This window comes from Chelon labrosus (genome assembly GCF_963514085.1).
Source record: "Chelon labrosus genome assembly, chromosome: 14".
Lineage (NCBI taxonomy): Eukaryota > Metazoa > Chordata > Actinopteri > Mugiliformes > Mugilidae > Chelon > Chelon labrosus.
In genome coordinates this window covers 21,427,470-21,446,099 of record NC_140347.1, presented here as the reverse complement: position 1 = coordinate 21,446,099, position 18,630 = coordinate 21,427,470, and the positions used below count along the sequence as shown (strand labels likewise).

The window sequence follows — 18,630 nt, the reverse complement described above, 5'->3', positions numbered from 1 at the left end:
GTAGCTGACAATGTTTTCTGAACCTTTGCCCGTTGTCCTGGGAACCAGAGATACAGGAAATGGCCCAGAGACAGGCGACAAGAGAGAGGAGGTATAACATAAGAGATTAATGTAAATGTAATGTTAATGGGAAACAAAGACCAAATAACAGTGTGCAACAACAGTGCAAAGAAAATAAAGCAAAGAAACAAATAGGAGCAGAAAAATGGGAGAAAACATGAAAAGGAAATTAGTAGAGAAGAGACAATCGATACTCCCTCAGATTCTAGAAAGCAGTGTAATAAAAGCGATGCAAAGTCTATTCATCTTTAATAACTGAGCCTTTGAACAGTCAACAGAATTTCTGGTTTCCTCTACTTTCAGTCACATTTCTGAGCAATTTATGTTCTGGCTTGAGAGGAACAGGGGCTGTCAGGGTGAATTTTTACTCCAGCCAAGCGGCGTCCTTTCAGAAAAAATGAGCTGCAGAGAAAACCCATAGGTATTGGTGAGAAGGTATGTGTTTAAGGCTCGTATTTTCTGACCGCTTCAGTAGCAGCTGATCACTGCTGAAATCAATTCGACCAATGCCCTCAATTTTTTTGCAGCTTTGATATAAATCTTGAGGAATGTGGTGTGGCTTCGGACTGAATAATGAGGAGAGGCAAAGTTAAACTCAATTTCAGGATGCGCGTCTGGCCATTAATAGCCGTTTATCAACACAGCAGCCAACGCACGCCGAGGCCAATAAGTGCCAGCTGGTGCTCTGAATCTATTGTCTGAGGCGTAACAGGAAAAACCCCATCTATTGCCTCTGTGACACTGAGAGACGCAAGTTAACCGAACCGCCGATGACACACGGGGCTTGTGCCTGTTTTGTGTATTACAGAGGAAATGGAAGGACAAATGCTTCATTTTCCCACATGCAATCATGTGTCAGTAGGTTAAGGACTACATTTAGAAGAGGGCGATGCTGCGCACGATGCTGTTTCTGCCTTTCTCTTTTTTAACAGCAGCGGACCATTCACCAATAATCTGCTTTTACAGAAACGAAGGATTTTTCGACTAACTCGTGAGGGGTTTCCGAAAAAATATTGTCATGCGCTGTAATATCCCCATCCCAAGCATCGGGAGCTCAGCCATCTTAGCAGATTTCTTTACACTCTGAGGACCATAGGCTGGTTGACATCTCCAAGTGCTAACAGACAAATTGCATTTTCACGATCATCACAAGACTCCCGTAGCCAGACTCAATTCCTACCAGCAAATTAAACTGGTAGCTGGCCATTTTCATTTCATTATGGCTGTGATTCAACTGATACGGAGAAATACATTGCAATTAGAGAGACCCACAAACAATCAGAGCCATGTTGGTGAAAACAGTGCTCTGCGGACATGCACAACAAAACAGTGCTCTGGGGACGTGCACAACAAAACAGTGCTCTGGGGACGTGCACAACAACTTCACGATTATTCTTTAGTCCCTCAACGCTTAAAGCCTGCACTGATGATTCGACTGGAATTCACCGGGCATTCACTGATGCTGTCATGAAAAAAGTCAGTAAAATTTTATCTCCATGATTTATCTACTGGTTTTTCTCTTCATTCACTCTCTACGCTCCACTACTCTCTGTATCTCTTTCATCTTTTGTAAAGTTTGTAGGGACGCCGACAACAAAGACTAACTTTATATTCAACAAGAAAAATGTCTGTCTTTCATTCTAGTAGTCTCTTTGCATTCCTTTATAACAGGGTTACGTCTCAGAGTTAATTCTTGAGAGTGAGGAATATGTGGGCACATGTTAATTATTGGTTATTTATCGCAATCATGACCACCTTTAACAAAGTTATCACACATGGTAGACTTTCCTCAAAATATGCAGGTCCAACATCTGTCTGCTCTACAAGTTTGGGATCTTTTTCTGCATACTGAATTTTCAATTTTAAGGCTTAACTGTACACACAATGCATTTGGGGAAAACACACACACACACACACACAAAAAAAAGAAGTGGCAAACCAGAAATACATGTCATTGTTAGTCGAAGAATTTCCCCTCCTTATAAAAATTGTAGCGCCTAGCACCCATAATTCAGTTTGGTGAAAGATGTTACGCTGGTAGCAGGTGCCAACGTAATTTCTCACACATTCAAATGCTTTTTACTTGTAGTGCTCGGCCCCAACAACACTGACTCAAGTCGTCACATGAAAAAATAAGTTGATTTTGAGCAAATGAGTTCAGCGTTCAGTGCGCCATGGCAGAATATGACTAGTCTGAAAACAGTAGCCATTGTTTTATGGGTGAACTTTAACACTGGCAGCATCTAACAAGCACCAGTGTTTCATTATAACGCACAGTATCAGCACACATCAGCTCTCCAGACAAGTAAGCAATTTAATCAGTCCATGGAGATATGAAATAACAGCAATCCTACTTCACACATAATATATATTTTGCAAGACAAAAAAAATTACATGTCCTGCAGTTTCTTCTAGCAACAAAGCAGTATTTTTGTTTGTATCATTTGAGATAAATAATATATGACCATTGAAGTTAACAGCAGAGGAAACTATGTTCTGTAAATGTTACTGAGATACCTCTGGTGTAGTACTGGCCAAGTAAAGGGAACTAGTCGAAAAGTTTTTAGGAGTATGGACAGAGTTGTACATAAATCCCTCTGATGCCTGGCAGTATCTGCGGACAGGCAGTAAGCGCTCTCTTCTAGAGCCGGACTGTGATGTGAGGCTCATGATGATGTCCACAGGACTTTGAACTGGGGAACACAAGACAGAGAGGGAGGAGGAGGAGGCAGAGGAGGAGAGAAAGTCAGAAAGGCTAACTAGAATGCAGAGGCAGACAGAGATGAATAGGGTGGGACAAAGACAGAGAGAGGAGTCAGAGAAAGGTTGACAGGCAGGGAGAGAATATACGTATATACAGAGAAAGAGAGAGAGATGGAGGAAGAAACCGAATGCGTGCCACAGAGGCAGAAAAGCAAAAATCTGGACTGTGGGAAGTTGGCGGCAAGACTTTGAGGGGGTAATTAGTAAGAATGACTCCAGAAGTGGAGAATAAATTCTCAGTCCTAAGCTTTCATGCAGAGGGATTAGACTCAGGCTGAACTCCTCCCTCCCAGCTCTTGAACTGCTCTTTAAAGTGGACCTAACTGTGGAAGTGCAGTTTCGTAACAGAATAAGTACTCGCAGAGTGAGTACAATTACAGGAAACAAGGGAATTGTAATTCTATCCAACAGCCCCTTCAGCAACGCCAATTACATTATTCTACCACACAGTTCTAATTGTATGTAATAATACTCAAATTGTGATTAGACCAACAAGGTTTTCAATGAAGTTTGGATTGCGTTATTGCAAAGTGTTACAAATATTTCGTCATCCCCCACTGGGTGTCTGCGTTTGAGTAAAATTCATTAAGGGTTTCTTATTATTAGAAATAATTATTTGAATAGTTAGAGAGAAGAATTTGTTACAGAATGACAAATTTTAAAGGGCACGGGAGTTTTCAGTGACACTGAGCTTTTCGCCACACATTTAATAGTCGATCTTGTAATTAGAGGGAAGCCATCAAGTAATGCTGGCACCAAGACCCGCAGGCAACCTTGCCTTCTCATCTCTGACATTGAGCTAACCTGCTATACCCTGATGAACACCATCCAGATGTCCACCGGAAGCACATCTCTGATGAGACAAGAGGGAGAAAATAATGATGCCACATGTCAATGAATGCAATATGACCTTCAAGTGAGCTTATTATCTTAGTCTGTGCTTTGTTTTTGTAAAATATGTTAACAGAGTGTGGATTTAAATACACCCAATTGCCTACAATTATGGATTTTTAAAAGGAAATTTCTCAGTATGACACACACAGACTATAACTAACAAAATTAAGCTTAACTCTGACTACAAGATTCGTTGTTTTTTTAAAAAAAATCCTTATGGTATAAGGTTAAGGAGCAACTTCATGTTAATTTGGCAAACACTACAGGACATCATTAGGATTATCAAGATGAGGAGCACTGAATACACCACCTCATGTGATCTCACACATGGAGGCTGCGGTGCAACAACTTTATATAACTAAAACTGTAATTCCTTGCAGTGGGAAAAATAAACAAGTGTGGATGAGAAAATGTTTCAATAGCAGACAGCTGAACCCTCACATTACCAGATAATCGAGGTCTGGGCATGATTTCTCTTCCGATAGTCAGGAGATGAGTCAGAGAATAAATCGGTAGAGCATTACGCTACCGTCAAGGTAGAGCTAAAGAGTTCAATTCACACTGTAGAAAATATTAATCATAATAATTCCTGTTTTTCATTATGTTACCTCAGGGTATTAATAAATGGCCCCTCATTGCATGTGTGATTGACTACCCCATCTCATATCTGGAGGTGGTGCATGGTGTTTCTACATACAGAACCCCAAACCTAACTAAATGAAACTAACAAGATTAATAACTACCACTGTGGTGTAAACCCAGGCCCTTACGGTCATCTGTCATTATCTCGATGACACAGAGGTATGACCACATTTGGAATGTCAGCTGTAAATGAGGCTGTTAATTTGTACTTGGACTCACTTTGTGTTTTTCATATAAAGCCTGTCCTATTTTCAGGCGCATTATTCCCCCAAGCACAGACTGGGTCAAATTCAGTAAATGAAGTTGTTAAATTTGCAGCTGTATGTGAATAATGATTTCAACATCTCAAATAGTCATTTTTATCAACTGGATATACCTATATACATAAAAAAGCATCAAAAATGCATTCTGAATGTATCTGCAGGCTGAAGTGCAGCATGTTGCTAACTGGAGCAATGTTGCTAAATGGAGCACAGTTCCTGGTCCACTGCCATGGCTTATAAAAAGTTTGTGATATCGTCAAAGCCATGCATCAAAAAAAGTCACTTCTATGAGCCAGGAACAATCTGGACCACTGATTGCAAGGGACTAAAACTTTCGCTATAGATGGCCTGGGTTGTATCGCCATCAGCCCCAGATATAAGCACAGGGATGACAAGGTGCTCCATTTTTTTTTATTACAAATAAGTGGCCTCGCAACACTGACATGCACGCCTGGCCCCTTCATATGCAGCTATCATTTCTCCTCCAGTTCTTTGCCTTCAACTCACCCCCCCCCCCCACACACTTTCTCTTGAGACTGTGCTCCAGGACGTTCTCCCCAGCCTCCCACTTACTCTGCCCTCCGACCACTGTGCCATTTACAGTACATGCACACAAGTGCAGAGACATGAATCCAACTGCACAGGGACCTGCTGTAAGGCACGTCCTCATTTTAAACATAACATCGTTGTATTTCACTATAAAGACTCATGTAATAAGTTATGTAACGTGAACACTGCCTTGGTTGGACGTCCGTGCGTTTTAAAATCATCTCTAATTATGGTTAAGCAATTTTTGATTAAGTAGCCAAAATGTTGACTCATGTTCTTACATAATAAGTCAGGAGTCTGGAGTGTATCCAGTGATATACGCAGGGGGAACACAGATTTAGATACAATCATTCACACTTACACCTATGGGTAATTTAAAGTCCCCAGTCCATCTGATTTACATGTCCTTGGACAGTTGGAGGAAACTAGAACACCCAGAGGAAAGCCCCACGGACTTAGATAGAAAGAGCCAGGGCTGTGTTTCAAACCTGGGTCCTTCTTGTTCTGTTGTGAAAGAACGCAAACAACAGAGCCGCTGTGGGACAGATCGCTGATCGCTACCCTAATATGCTGATGGTACAGAAGTGCAGAGAAATTCTGTTTTTGGTTTTACTCCGTCCACGTAAAGAACAAAAGCCGTTGATACACATTACAGTACAGTCTCACTGTAATCTCACATCTCAGTGAAAGGTCCAAAAATGCAGACTTACTAGGAATCAATCAATGATCAGTGATCTTATTAAACTCACAAAGCCCGTTCCCAGAACAACAAATGTCCAATTTTAGCTTAACAACAGGGTACAACTAACCACCGTCACCATAACCAGCGTCACTTCCAAGGGCAAGGAGGGCATGTCAGTTTGTGAGATTTCAAGAAATTTCACACTTTCTGGAAGCTGATTATGGATGCTATCTGAGTTTAGGGTCATAGATTAGACTGATGGATGGGTTTGAGGTAGTTTACATGCCAGCAGCCCCAGCAAGGACATATTTCAGACCCATTTTACAAGACTCAACCACAGAGATCAGTCAGAAACATTAAATCTTAAACAGCTTTTCAACCAATGCAAGCAGAACATGCATCACCACATAGCTTAGACAAATGAATAATGATGCTACCGTCTACATGATTGCAAAGCACATAATCTGCAGCTATGGCCTCCTTTAAATGAAGCCAAATGTCAGGTCACATTCACCAATCAGCTCCTTTTCAACATACACTGAACTCACCTAACACATGCGTATCTTCACACGGACACTCTATTATTAACTGCAAAGACACTGAATAATCCATTGCAGAGCTTACACTCATCATTTTATATTCAACAGTGATAATCAAGTGAAAATCACTTAGTGACACCGTATTTCTTTCCATCTTCACTCATCTCTCTGCTCACTGGTTCATCTTTCATGCAATAGTAAATGCGGGCGCTCGTTAGCTGGAAAGCATCAATTCCCCTGATTTTCGCTTTCTCACCCCAACACAGAGATGAGCATGTGAATTCATTTCGCGAACACACATAATAAATGATTTACCAGTGGGAGCCAAAAACTCAACACACATATTCAAACACACCCAGCTTGCACTCCAGATAAGAGAAGAGTAGGGAAAAAAGTAAGTTCTGTACCTTTGTTTCTACCTACAGTTTTTGCAGAGGAGAAAGGATCCGTAGAGATAAGAGAGAGAAGAGTTTCATCCAAGGCAGAGCACCGGAGAGAAACAGCAAAAAGTAGGGATAAGCTATTGTTAGTCTATGTTACGCACATACACTGCCAACTGACACTTACATGCAAAATGTTGATAATCATGCAAAATGGTGGAGCAATGGGAGAAGCGCATATGGGAAGTTTTCTTTTCAAAATATCATTTGGTGAACATGACAATTAGGGCTGCAACAACGTATCAATGTAGAGTATATATGGCCGACTCCCGCTGCCAGGCATGACGGAAATGAGACTTTATCTGAAAAAGCCTGAATCTGATAGTCTAAAGTGAGGGAATGGCTTAAACAGATACCTAACAACATGAATGCTTTGTAAAAATGAAACGGCACCCCGCAGCAACATAACCACTATGCATGAGCATCTCAACAAAAACCTTTGTCTGATTGTTATTGCTCAGGCCTTATCTCAGTGAAGACTCCTTAGAGGAGATGCTAATGAATAGTATGGCAATGCTGCTTTTAAGGGCATATAAAAGTAGAAAACAGTTTGTTTATGAACATAGCATAAGCCTATAAAACGAAACTACATAGATTTCCATTGAGGTTACTCTCCATGAGACTGTAAGCAACCTTTTGCAGATACATAAGTGTACAAGTGTATTTACAATTACCAACAACACTAGCCACTGAAGTTTTATCATTCCTGCAGATTTCAGGATTCACTTGAAAATACTTTATTCTGTGTAAATATGATCATTTGTAGCAGCCCTAATTACAATGTTATGGACACATCAGAAAGAAGCACAGCAAATTGGAAGCTTGGTGATATCTGGGGGTCATGCAGCTACCATTAGTCCCAAAGAAAGTGCTTACAACACATTCAGTAAACCTACTTTCTTAATTTTACATGCTCTGGTTATCTTCCTTTACTTAAACATCACCACTGTTAGAAATCTATGCCCAAGCACAGCAGGAATAAACGTCATCTTTGCAAGGAAGTCCGGAGATCTCGGGAATTTGATAGAAATTAAACCGTCTGTACAAAACTGAGCTTTTATAAATGTTGGTATGTCTAAAGCCCTATTGGAACAGGACTAGTTTTACCTGGGGACGTTCAGAAAGGACCCCCGATGTCTGTGTTTCATGTGGCGCATTCGCACGGGATAAGCAAACTCTGTGTTTCATTCTAATTTACTACGCATATTTATGTCTCTGCTACTTTCCGCTTCACTCCACTGCATGTCAGAGGTAATTTAACACTTTTTGACAGCTTTAGTTACTTTGCAAATTCCAACTGATAATAAAAAATGTATTTTTTAAAAATAAAACATGATGAGACTGTTGATCCCGGGGAAGAAATTACAAGCAACCTGGCAGTATTTAAATCAGCCCTACCTTTGCAGATGAACACATTTATGTCTGATTCAGTGATTTCATCCGTCTAAATGGGTGAATGGGTCAGCGACATCTCAACATTGTACCCTAACATCTGTCCAAACTTTGATTTACAGCACATCCTTCATAGTTCTTAAGTGACAAGAGGCAGAAACACCTGCAAATCAAACAAAAGTCTTGGAAAAGTAAAAACCTACCCTCAAATCACAGAGATGCCGATTCGCGCTGGATTAGTATTATCACAGGATCTCTGTGTTACGAGAAATAGGGTAGGTAATTTGTGGTGTAACTTTTACTTTCCAAATTACGGTAATGGCCATTTCGCACAGGATTACGAGCATAGACAACCTCCGCCATTATTACAAATTACTAGAAGTCCCCAGGTAAAACTAGTCCCGTGTGAATAGGGCCTTAAGCCCTAAAGCAGGTAATTTTTGCTAAGATCACTGGGTTTCTAGTTTCTTAAGTCAGAAAAAACTGCTGATGTTGGACAACTCAGCAGAATCCCAAATTACATTCAGGGAGAATCACATCAGAGAATTAGAACTACTGACATGCTATATACCAATCAACTGAGCAAACCAAAGACAAGAATGAACTGTAATATTATTGTTTATTTATATATATATATATATATATATATATATATATATATATATATCTTTGCATGGTTATGGTTTTGCTGAAGTTATCAGCAAAAGTTTGATTGAGAAAAATCTGTTTTTCACAAAAGTTTTACTCAAGCATCCATCCACCCCGAGACCTCAAATATATTTCCTACTTTGACACTGGATACAATATGTAAGCTGCAGATTTGTCCAATATTCTCAGTTTCCCAAAGGGATTCTAGTTTTCTTTTTACTACATGTACTTTATCTCACTGTGACATTTCTCTTGCTCCCTATTCTTCACTTTTTCCCTCTCTGTCACCAACATGCCTCTTCTCCCTCCTCTAAGCTGTCTCCACAAATTTCAGTGATTTCCTTAACTGCCCTCTTGCTTCCCTGCACACCGTCCCCACTGACACACCTCCACACTTCCTCCCCCCGACAGTGGACTGTGTCACTGCATGTTTGCTGCAGAACTGAGAATAGTACATAATTATGTAATACACAGGAACAAGGCTGAGGAGCAGAGAGAGCGAGCGAGACAAAGGTAAGATGTGGGACATGCCATGCTGCCATGCACCCCTCCCCGGCAACACACACACACACACACACAAATTCGCCCTCCCACTTCTCTGCAGCAGCAGTGGGAGCACTGCAACACACAAATTCACATGGACAGGTAGCGCACACAGTGTAGATGTATGCCCCAAAACCAAGCCATGGGGTGAGTGAACCAAAATAACAGAGTTCTACAAAGGAAAAAGAAGAGAGTACCTTGCTCTGCCTTCAGGTGTGCGAGGCCTTGAAGAGAAAAATCAAACAGACGGGAACAGAGAGAAAAATTGAGAACAACACACCAATACTACAGCTGTATTGTCACTATGCATGCTTTGCAAGATGGCAAAGCATGGCAATCACACTAAAAGCAAAGCTTTCCCAAGTGCATTTGAAAGCTTTCCATTGAAATAGACAAATGACTAATAAGGAGAGTAACACTGTATGTGAATATAAAGTAGCTGTGGGGGTTGTTTACAGAATACATGTGAATTCTAAATTTTATAACTGGATTACTGCTACGCGACTTGCTTGGATTTAAACGTGAATAAGGCAATTATTTATATGACTGAAGCTATGACTAACTCTTCTTGAGACTCACCTGGTTTTCTCTGGACTGCTGTGGAGTTGTCACAGGCGAAGAGAGAAAGCAAAGAGAAGCATCGCATTAGCAACACACTACACGTTCTTTTGCATGTGGATCTAACATGCAAACTATATCACACTTCTATCATTGTGTTGTCATGTAAGGGGAAGAGAGCCACCCTCCCCCTTGACATGCCTGATTCAAATAACCCAAATAAATCCCTGTGGAAAGAAACACGTGAAATTTCATCTGTCCCGTCTTCTCAGGGAACCAGATCGTCATTACTCCTGTGGCAAACAACGCTTTCACATTTCGAATATTGTCACAGTACCATAATATTCCACATCTTGTATCACACAGAGTCCCTCACGCACATAACATGTACATAAATCCATAGCCTTGAGGATTTATGGTGCTGTGAGGTTTGTGGATCTCGGGATGCTTGTTATCAGACCCATGCTTTTCTCCTCCGCCTCCCCCTTTGACCCTTTAACCCGCCCAGTGTTTTCTTCACTGCTGACCCAAAATCAACACACTCCTTGTGGGTTCTCAGGAGAATGCTCACTGTGGGATTGCTGGTTGAGCTCACAGTACGGCATGGAAACCAAAAAAAAAAAAAAAGGCCACACATTAGGCTTTGTCCCTTGCGGCCAACATCCTCACCAGAGTCTCACCCGTGGATGACACTTTGTGGGCATCAAACATGCCAGTGTGATTTAGGGAACATGAGAGATCACTGAGGAAATTCAGTATCAGCGATTGCTGTTATATATCGTCGACTTCTTTAGTCTCAAACCTTGCGCTTTCAACCTAAAAAGAATATTCAAAGACTTGGCATTTGATTCTCTAGGGAGCATCAAAACCTGAAAAGAGGAAATTAAACTAACCTTAATTAAGACAGACAATAATTTGATTTAGTGTTGTGACTTGATTGCTACACAGAGGACTGGCCAGTTTCCACACCACTGGATGCAGACAGGAATTTTAATGTTTAATTTTTTTCTCTCCGACATCAAGTCCTTTGTTAAATTTAACAAACTCCACACAAGACAGAAATATCTTTTGAGAGGAGGCGCTGACAGACAAATTTTGCTGAAGTGTTTGGTGAAAACTAGGTGAGATTTTCTCGTCTCCTTAAAGGAGTCCAAAATGGATGCTACTTCTCCTCCCACACATGACAGATGACATTGGTAGAGGAAAGGGAAGGACAAAGCCTGGAAGTGGGGGGAAGGGACATAGTGGCCAGCTGATGGACAGCAACGCAGTTCCAGTTTTCAGAAACTGGTAGTTAGAACCCTTGAATATATGTGCCTGAATCAGCAGGAACACTTTTTTTTTTTTCTGACTGTGCAAAAATCCAGTAAATCTGCGTGTACTGTGTGCATGTTTGCGTGCTAAATGCTCAGTTTCCCATGTAGATAAAACCCTTTCTCTTGATGCGACAGCGCTCAGAACAAGCCAATGTGCTGCGGAGGACATGTGGTCCGAGCGTAATCCCCCGCTCTATTTTACCAGCAGCTTCACCACTCAAATCCAAACATAATTTTCAGCTCGGGCACTAGACGCAAATGCCCTCTGCACTGGAATCAGGCAAGTCCCTGCACCATTTTTTTTTTTTCCTTTTTTTCTCCCTGACCTACTTTTTATAGTAAGATTATTGTAACTGTCATTTTTTTCCATGTCTGTTTATTAATCCCCAAAGCTAAGCCTGAAGGCACCATTTCAGCACTTGCTTAACAGTTTGCTAGCCCTAGCCTTCAATTACTAGCCTTCCATCAAGTCACTGCACATTTTGGAAGCAAAGGCAGCCTTAAACTGTTCCTTACAAATGCAGGACGTGGAATTCTAAAAGAGGAAACGGATGATAATTTTACACATACATTAGACAATCCAGTTTTTAACAACCTTGACCTTATGCATATCTCACTGTAACCATAAAACCCTTGGGTATTCGAGAGACTTCAGAATGTCACCGCCACAAAGTTAATTGAACAGAATGATCTTTAATATCCAGATCATTACCGTAAAAGACACTGATATTTGCACAACTAATAAGTCGGGTTGACTTTAAATATGACTCCGCAAAAAGAAGTGGAGGACAAAGCACTAAAACTACAGCAGCGGATATAACTGCCACAAAAGACATGTAAATGGAGAGCAAGTGATGTCTAATTTCACTGCCCTGACACAGTTAGTCACACTGATACGTACGTCCTGATCCACATGGGAGGAGTGACTGAACATGTGCTTTATGGCTAACTGTTTATAGCGCTAAGCTGCGAGCTGAGATGGACGGTTTGGGAAGAGCCTCGTGATTCTCACTGGATGAGAATACGAAGTGGCTGTGGCTGTTGTGGGCCGTGATATACCCACGACGGGAGAAATGCACATCAAAAGTGGGCAAACATTCTGGGAATACGGATGTTTTTCAGCGATAGCGGCTCAGACGGGCTTTACCCCGCTTTCCCCTCTCATTTTCTCATCTCACATGTTTTTCCCGCGCCTTTTAATTCCCTTCTAGGCCAGTGGGCTAGCAGGCTACCATTAGGAGTACGGCTAGCAAAATGCTTCCAAGGCCCAGTCCACTCAGTCAGTCAGCCATCTGCCCGTTTTAACGAGCAGCTCCGGGCCCTTGTTAATGTGTGTGTTTGTGTGCACTGCAAATGTGTCTGAGTGAACGCGTGCGAGCCCTGGACCTTGCTGTCTGATAATGTAACATATAAATATTCACAGGTTTGACAGATTGCTCTCATTGCTCATTAATGTAGGGCATAATCACACTATACTGACAAAGACAGGTGCGCCGAGCAGTTGTTCATATCCAACGGCAACCAAATGGTGGAAGTTTGATTGCTTGGAATATGCCCCGAAAACCTGGGCTGCTCGAACAACAAGTATTTTACCACTTGTGGACATGTGGACATAACAATAAAGAAGCTCTCTGCTAGTTTGCCGACAGACAGTTTGAACTGACAGTGGTGTTTGCGCAGGCATTTTCCAGGCAAATTAGCCGTCTCTGTTCTCATTATCCTCCTAATTATGGTTCCCAGTCTCTGTGGCATAATCAACAATCAGCCACATCAGTTAATGGGAAAGAAGAAAAGAGCGGCAGTCAGATCTGCTGGGGAACTCACATGACTACCCTTCCCTGCCTCACCCTCGCTCCTGTATGGCCTGAAAATAGAGAAAGTTGAAGAAAAAGGTGTCTGAATAGATGTGTCTGACAAAGACAGACAAAGATGGAAGTGTGCGTGGCGTGGTTCTTGTCCAACAGCTGACCTACAGGGACGAACCACAGTACAACAGGCCAGCGGTGAATTCATTTGTCACTTTCGCCCTGTCCTGCGTTAGAGATATGACCACCTTTCCCTGTCCAGACTGCCTGACTGAGTCGCAAGTGCACTCTTAAAACCTTGGTTGTTTTAACACCAAGATGTCATCGTTCCCCAGTCAGTTCTCAGACAAATGGACCACCTACTCCTCCTATATCGACTCTTCGACACAGGCAGTGAGCAAATGGGATGAAGCAAAAAGGGGTCAAGTCCAGTCTGCTTGACTGCTCTGCAACCAGCACATCGCGTGCTGTCCTGAACAATGCCACAGGCCAGCGCTTGGGATTTAAGCTGTAAACAGCTTCATTTGAGCAGCAAACGTTGAGACATATTAGGAAAGCAAACACAGCAAAAACGCTGCACAGACTGACAAATGATGTTTTAAATAAACTGGCAACTCACAGCGTATTAGCTGCATTAGATACAGTTTAAAATAGCTTGCAATAAGGGCTGCAGCTTTCAGTGAGCATTCCCCTGGTTTTTGGCAAAATGGAGTCATCCCTCTGCCGTGTCACTCTGATTTAGACGGGCAGGAAGTGGGTCAGCAGTGGAGGAAATTTGACATGGGTCTGTTCACACAAAGTTATCTTCTACACATCTTGGACAACATAAGAAAAGAGTGAAGCGTGTAAAGTGTGAAGTTACAGTGAAATTGTGTATTCAATGGATTACTGGTCTAACCATGAAAAATTTAAATTTTGTGATGATGAGTATGCAGTACAAAATATAAAGATATGAAGCAAGTTACTCTTGGCATCAGCCGGCATTGATCTCAGGGCTACAAGCAGTGGTCTGCTTTGAAAGATGTAGATTTTAAAATTAAGCATCTCTCAACCAGCTGCAGCTGTGCCATACAAATACTTAAATACATACAGTACAAGACAAAATATATTTTAGTACTTCTTATAAACGTAGGGAAAGACCAGTGAAAAGGCAAAGAAATGCTTATCACTGTCATTGGACCATTTGAGAGAATACAAAAGCTGAAAAAAAAAAGATTTTTGTGCCCAAATCTTAAAAGGCACTGAGATAGAAGGGGGTAGAATACTGTCACAGGACTGCATCCCATTACAGTCCCCAAAGAAGAGATGGCCTTGGAACAGAAGAAGAGGAAAAATAAATGAAGTTGTGGCTCATCCAAACTTTGTCTGTACCTTCAGGTCCCTGCAGCACCTTGCAAAATCTGAATACATTTGATGGGAAAAAAGAGAACTCAGTGTTGTACTTTTAGTCATATCAGCTAATACCGTATCCACCACTGCCTCATCAAAAGTAATAACTGTGAAGGGAGAGGAAATGCTGAGCACATCACCTCCAATTTACATGAAATATGAAGACTTTCTAAAAGAAGCTGTAAGAGCAACAACCCACAAAGAAATATTATGATTCTATGTCCTGAGTGAATTAAATATTGGGACACATGGGAGAATGGCTGCTCTTGCTTTGTATAAATTACACTGCTGTGTAAACCCTACAATGCAATCAATGCACATTTTTCAAAGCATTTCATAAATGAAGTTTGGTGTGGCACAAATTACATGAGGTATAGCGGGAATAGCAACAGTTATAGAAAATAAACCTTACTTCTGAACTCTGTATTGAGATTTATGGCGTAGTAAAATACAGTGAGTTTGAAGCCACATGTTTTGAGATGATTTTATGATATAAAAAAAGCAAATGTGAGGGGTTAATGGAACCGTTTTTCCTGTACACCTAGAAGCAAACAGCTAACCTGCGATTAGGTCAGATCTATATTAGTAAGGAATCCCTCTGAATTTTCTACTAAGATTTTAATCAATATTCAGCGCTTGACACAGAAAGCTCTGGAGCCAGCCCTCTTACCTTCGGTGCAGTATCGACCTACATATCCAGTTTTGGAGCAGTCACAGTAGGTTTCTCCATCTGCCAATGAGCAGATCCCACCATTCTCGCAGGGGTTCTCTGTGCAAAGGCCCATCATCTCCAACCGTACTTTCTGACTATTGATTAGCGTGGGCAGCTTACTCCCATAACTGAGGTCTGTGATAATTCCTTTGAACGGCGGCAGCTCACGGACAGAGGGCAGGGTGATGGCAGATGTGCGGATGTCCCCCGGGAGGCCTCCGAGAAAGAGGTCACTGACGATCTTCATGAACTGCCGCTGGGGCCGCACCTCTTCCGTCTTGGTCTGACCGTCCACGGCCAAGCCAGTCCGCAAATTGTGCCTGTTGATGGCGGCAAAATGCCAGCGGCTGTCGTTGACCGTTTTGTCGGAGGTGATGGTGGTCTCCGCGCAGTCGATGCTGACACGAAGCTGGAGCCTGCCCTCGGACACGGTGAGAAGCAGGAAGTCACAATATCCGCCGTCGTCGAAGTAGAGCAGCAGGCCTTCCGATTCTGAAGTCTTGAACTGAAATGTCAGGTCACTTCTGGAGCTGGCGTCCCAGCGCTGGTAGCGAGCCCACTGACCTTCAGAGCCAGTAAACTCCAAGCCTACGCTCAGGCCCAGCATGGTACTTAGCAGCATGAGGAAATGCCTCAGTAGGCTGTTTGGATTCATTGTAGAGAATAACAGGGTGAGCCAGACGAGGGTAAGAACTGGGGGTGGATCCTCAAAGTGACAATAACATCTGATTACGTTTTCGCTCCAGGGTTTACCTGAGGGATGTTATATTCCACATAGATAATTTCACAGTCAAGCAGACAATGCAATATCCTGGTTTTGCTTTAGAGCCAGATCTAGTGTTGGTAATGGATGGAATCTAATCTTGCCAGGCAAGTCTATGCAGAGATATACAGAAAAATATCCAGGTTCCACACAAGTGGACAAGTGAAAGTGCTGTGATCAAGCTGATCCTTGGTGAGTTTTGTCAGTGATTCAGAGCTGCATCCTGTGATTTTTCTTTGCGGCGACTTCCTGGATGGAAGCACATGGCGGTCATCGATGGTCCAGTTCCGTGCCCCATGGTTTGATCTTTGGCTTCACACCTTTGAGAAAGTGGCAGGGGGGGGGGGGGGGGGAAACAGAAAACAGGTAATGAGTACAGGTGCAAGTCATGTTTCACGTCAAAGCCAATTAGCGAAACAAAGGAAGTGCCTGCAAAATAAAATATGTGTCGTAAATTCAAGAGTTACAGAAAACACAGATATATATTATAGATCTAATTTTATGGTAGCCAAAGTTGTGTTTCTGTAACAAAAAGATAATTTGTGTACACTTGTGCTATTGATTAAAGTATGAGGAACTTTTAGTATTGTTGTTACATTATAGTGGCTTTTATTTGTTTAAATGAATCCAATTCAAATGGAAAATGGCATTCATACAAGGTAGAAATGAGAAAGCAGCGATTAGGCAAATGACGCCAAAGCGAAAAGACACTAAGAGCACCATTCTATGCATATTTGATTCTCTATGTGGCCATTAAATGTCACTAGACAACCACTAATAACACCCATCAAGAGGTATACAAGCATTTTATGCAGGGTTATCGGTTTTATTTTATAGATCAACTGACATCATCGTTCAGACTCTCAACGCCTTCATTCGAGTGACATTTCTAAATAGCCCTCGCACAACACGAGAGTTTTGTGAAAAAAATAGATAAATGAAACCATCCAGTACACTGATGTTGTTGATTGCATGACGAGTGGAAATCCACTGAGGTGAGCCACAACATGTGTTTTGTCTTAAACATTAGCCTGGTATCTGGAAGGGCCTGCTGGGATCCTGATAAATATGACTAATTATCCAGTACCACTCTCTTTCTCATTTGCAAGTCTTTGGGGGATTACAATCATAAACAGCTATTCAGAAAGATGTAAGGATGGTACCACTTTGTATTCGAATCGTGCACTTTTAACTATTTTTGTCATATCTTCTAGTGAATACATATTCAAATAGTTTTTCATTGCCCAAACCCGGATGACACTTGTGCCGCATATTAACTAGTTTACTAGCCTTTGCATGCTAAACCTGTACTCATCTAGTTCTGTTTAAATTTGCTCAGCAGAGCTAGAGATGATTCACATGGCGTAACCGTATATGTGTGTGTACTCTTCCAGCCCTTTGCCCTTGCGATTGTTTTGGCAGCGGGCTGCCCACCAGACAAATGCATTGTCCAATCATGACAGTAGCACAGAACCGTGCAACACAATAGGCCCTTTAACCACCTGCCCTGAATAGTTAATCTTGCTGCAGCAGGCAAGCTATTGAATTCTAGTAACCGATACCTACGCTAATGCACCGTGTGTGTGTACCCACGCAGGGATGTGCACGAGTGTGCCTCTCTGACGACGCTGGGTCGCCTGGTTGGATGACTTGTCTTTGTCTTAAAAGTGACTCTGTGAGACAGCAGAGAGGTTAAAAGGCTTTGTGTGGCCCTGAACACAGCTGTGTCAATCTAAACCAGCCTCTACAGAGGTGTGTTTTGTGCTGTGTCCTTTAAACAAGCAAAGCTCATTTTGCCCATGAAACCTGAGATGCCATAGTCTCATAAAAACAGCCCAGGCCTCTATTCAATTAACGTGACTTATTGTGTGTATTGCCTAACTGAGGTATCAGGTGTCACCTGCAGGTCATGGATTTGACAGTGAATGCTAACAATGCTAGCACGTTCCCTTCCGGTTAACTACAGCCCTTTAAGGCCCACGTGCCTGTTTACCCCAAGGTTACACTCGTTTAACATTTTACATAAAATTTCGTCTGTTTAATTACAAGAAATTTATATGACAAACTGAAATTCTAATTAAAGTCAGTCCACGAGTTAGCTAGCCTGTAGGCTAAGCTAAATGCGGCTAATGTGGCGACAAGTCAAATTCGACACTTTTCCCCACAGGCTTGTTATGAAACATGTCCTTCAGGGAACCACACGCATCATAACAAGCCGCTTTTGCTTCTTCTTAAAGAAGCAATTTTGTTTAAAAAGTATAGAACGGAGGCTTATTTTGTCTTCGTTAATTTGAACATAGGCTTCATGTTTCAACAGCACACCTTGCGGTCGTCAAGACTAGCTAGCGTGTTGCGCATGCGCACATCTTCCGGGATATACACCTTGAATTATTGACTGGGATATGAGATGACCCGGGACACCGTCACCGGCTGACCATGAATGATGTATTGAGGTTTCTTCGCAGCAGATTTATTGACATGTTTTGTAATGCAGCCGGGCCCCCATCACGCTCTAGAGACCCCTGCGTCCCCCGCTGTGCTCCCTGTCTGTCACACAAAGCTTCAGCCCGGAGGAACGATTTAATCCGACATCAGTCACAGCACACAAGGGTAGACTGCATTAGGAGTGTGTCCGGACCTGCTAGTGCACTGCTCGGGCAGAGTGGAGTCTG

General features: G+C 42.1%; 1 protein-coding gene across 1 annotated transcript in view; it reads right to left on the bottom strand.

The window, feature by feature from the left end:
• The window catches only part of nrxn3b (neurexin 3b), a gene marked incomplete at its 5' end in the record, with an annotated part of 269,437 nt that extends 253,641 nt beyond the window's left edge, over positions 1-15,796 (bottom strand). Inside the window, 3 exons of the mRNA XM_084560987.1 lie at positions 9,613-9,639; positions 9,995-10,012; positions 15,154-15,796. Of these exons, the coding sequence (XP_084417113.1) occupies positions 9,613-9,639; positions 9,995-10,012; positions 15,154-15,796 (688 nt within the window). The remainder of the gene's footprint in view (positions 1-9,612; positions 9,640-9,994; positions 10,013-15,153) is intronic.
• Between the last annotated feature and the right edge of the window lie 2,834 nt (positions 15,797-18,630).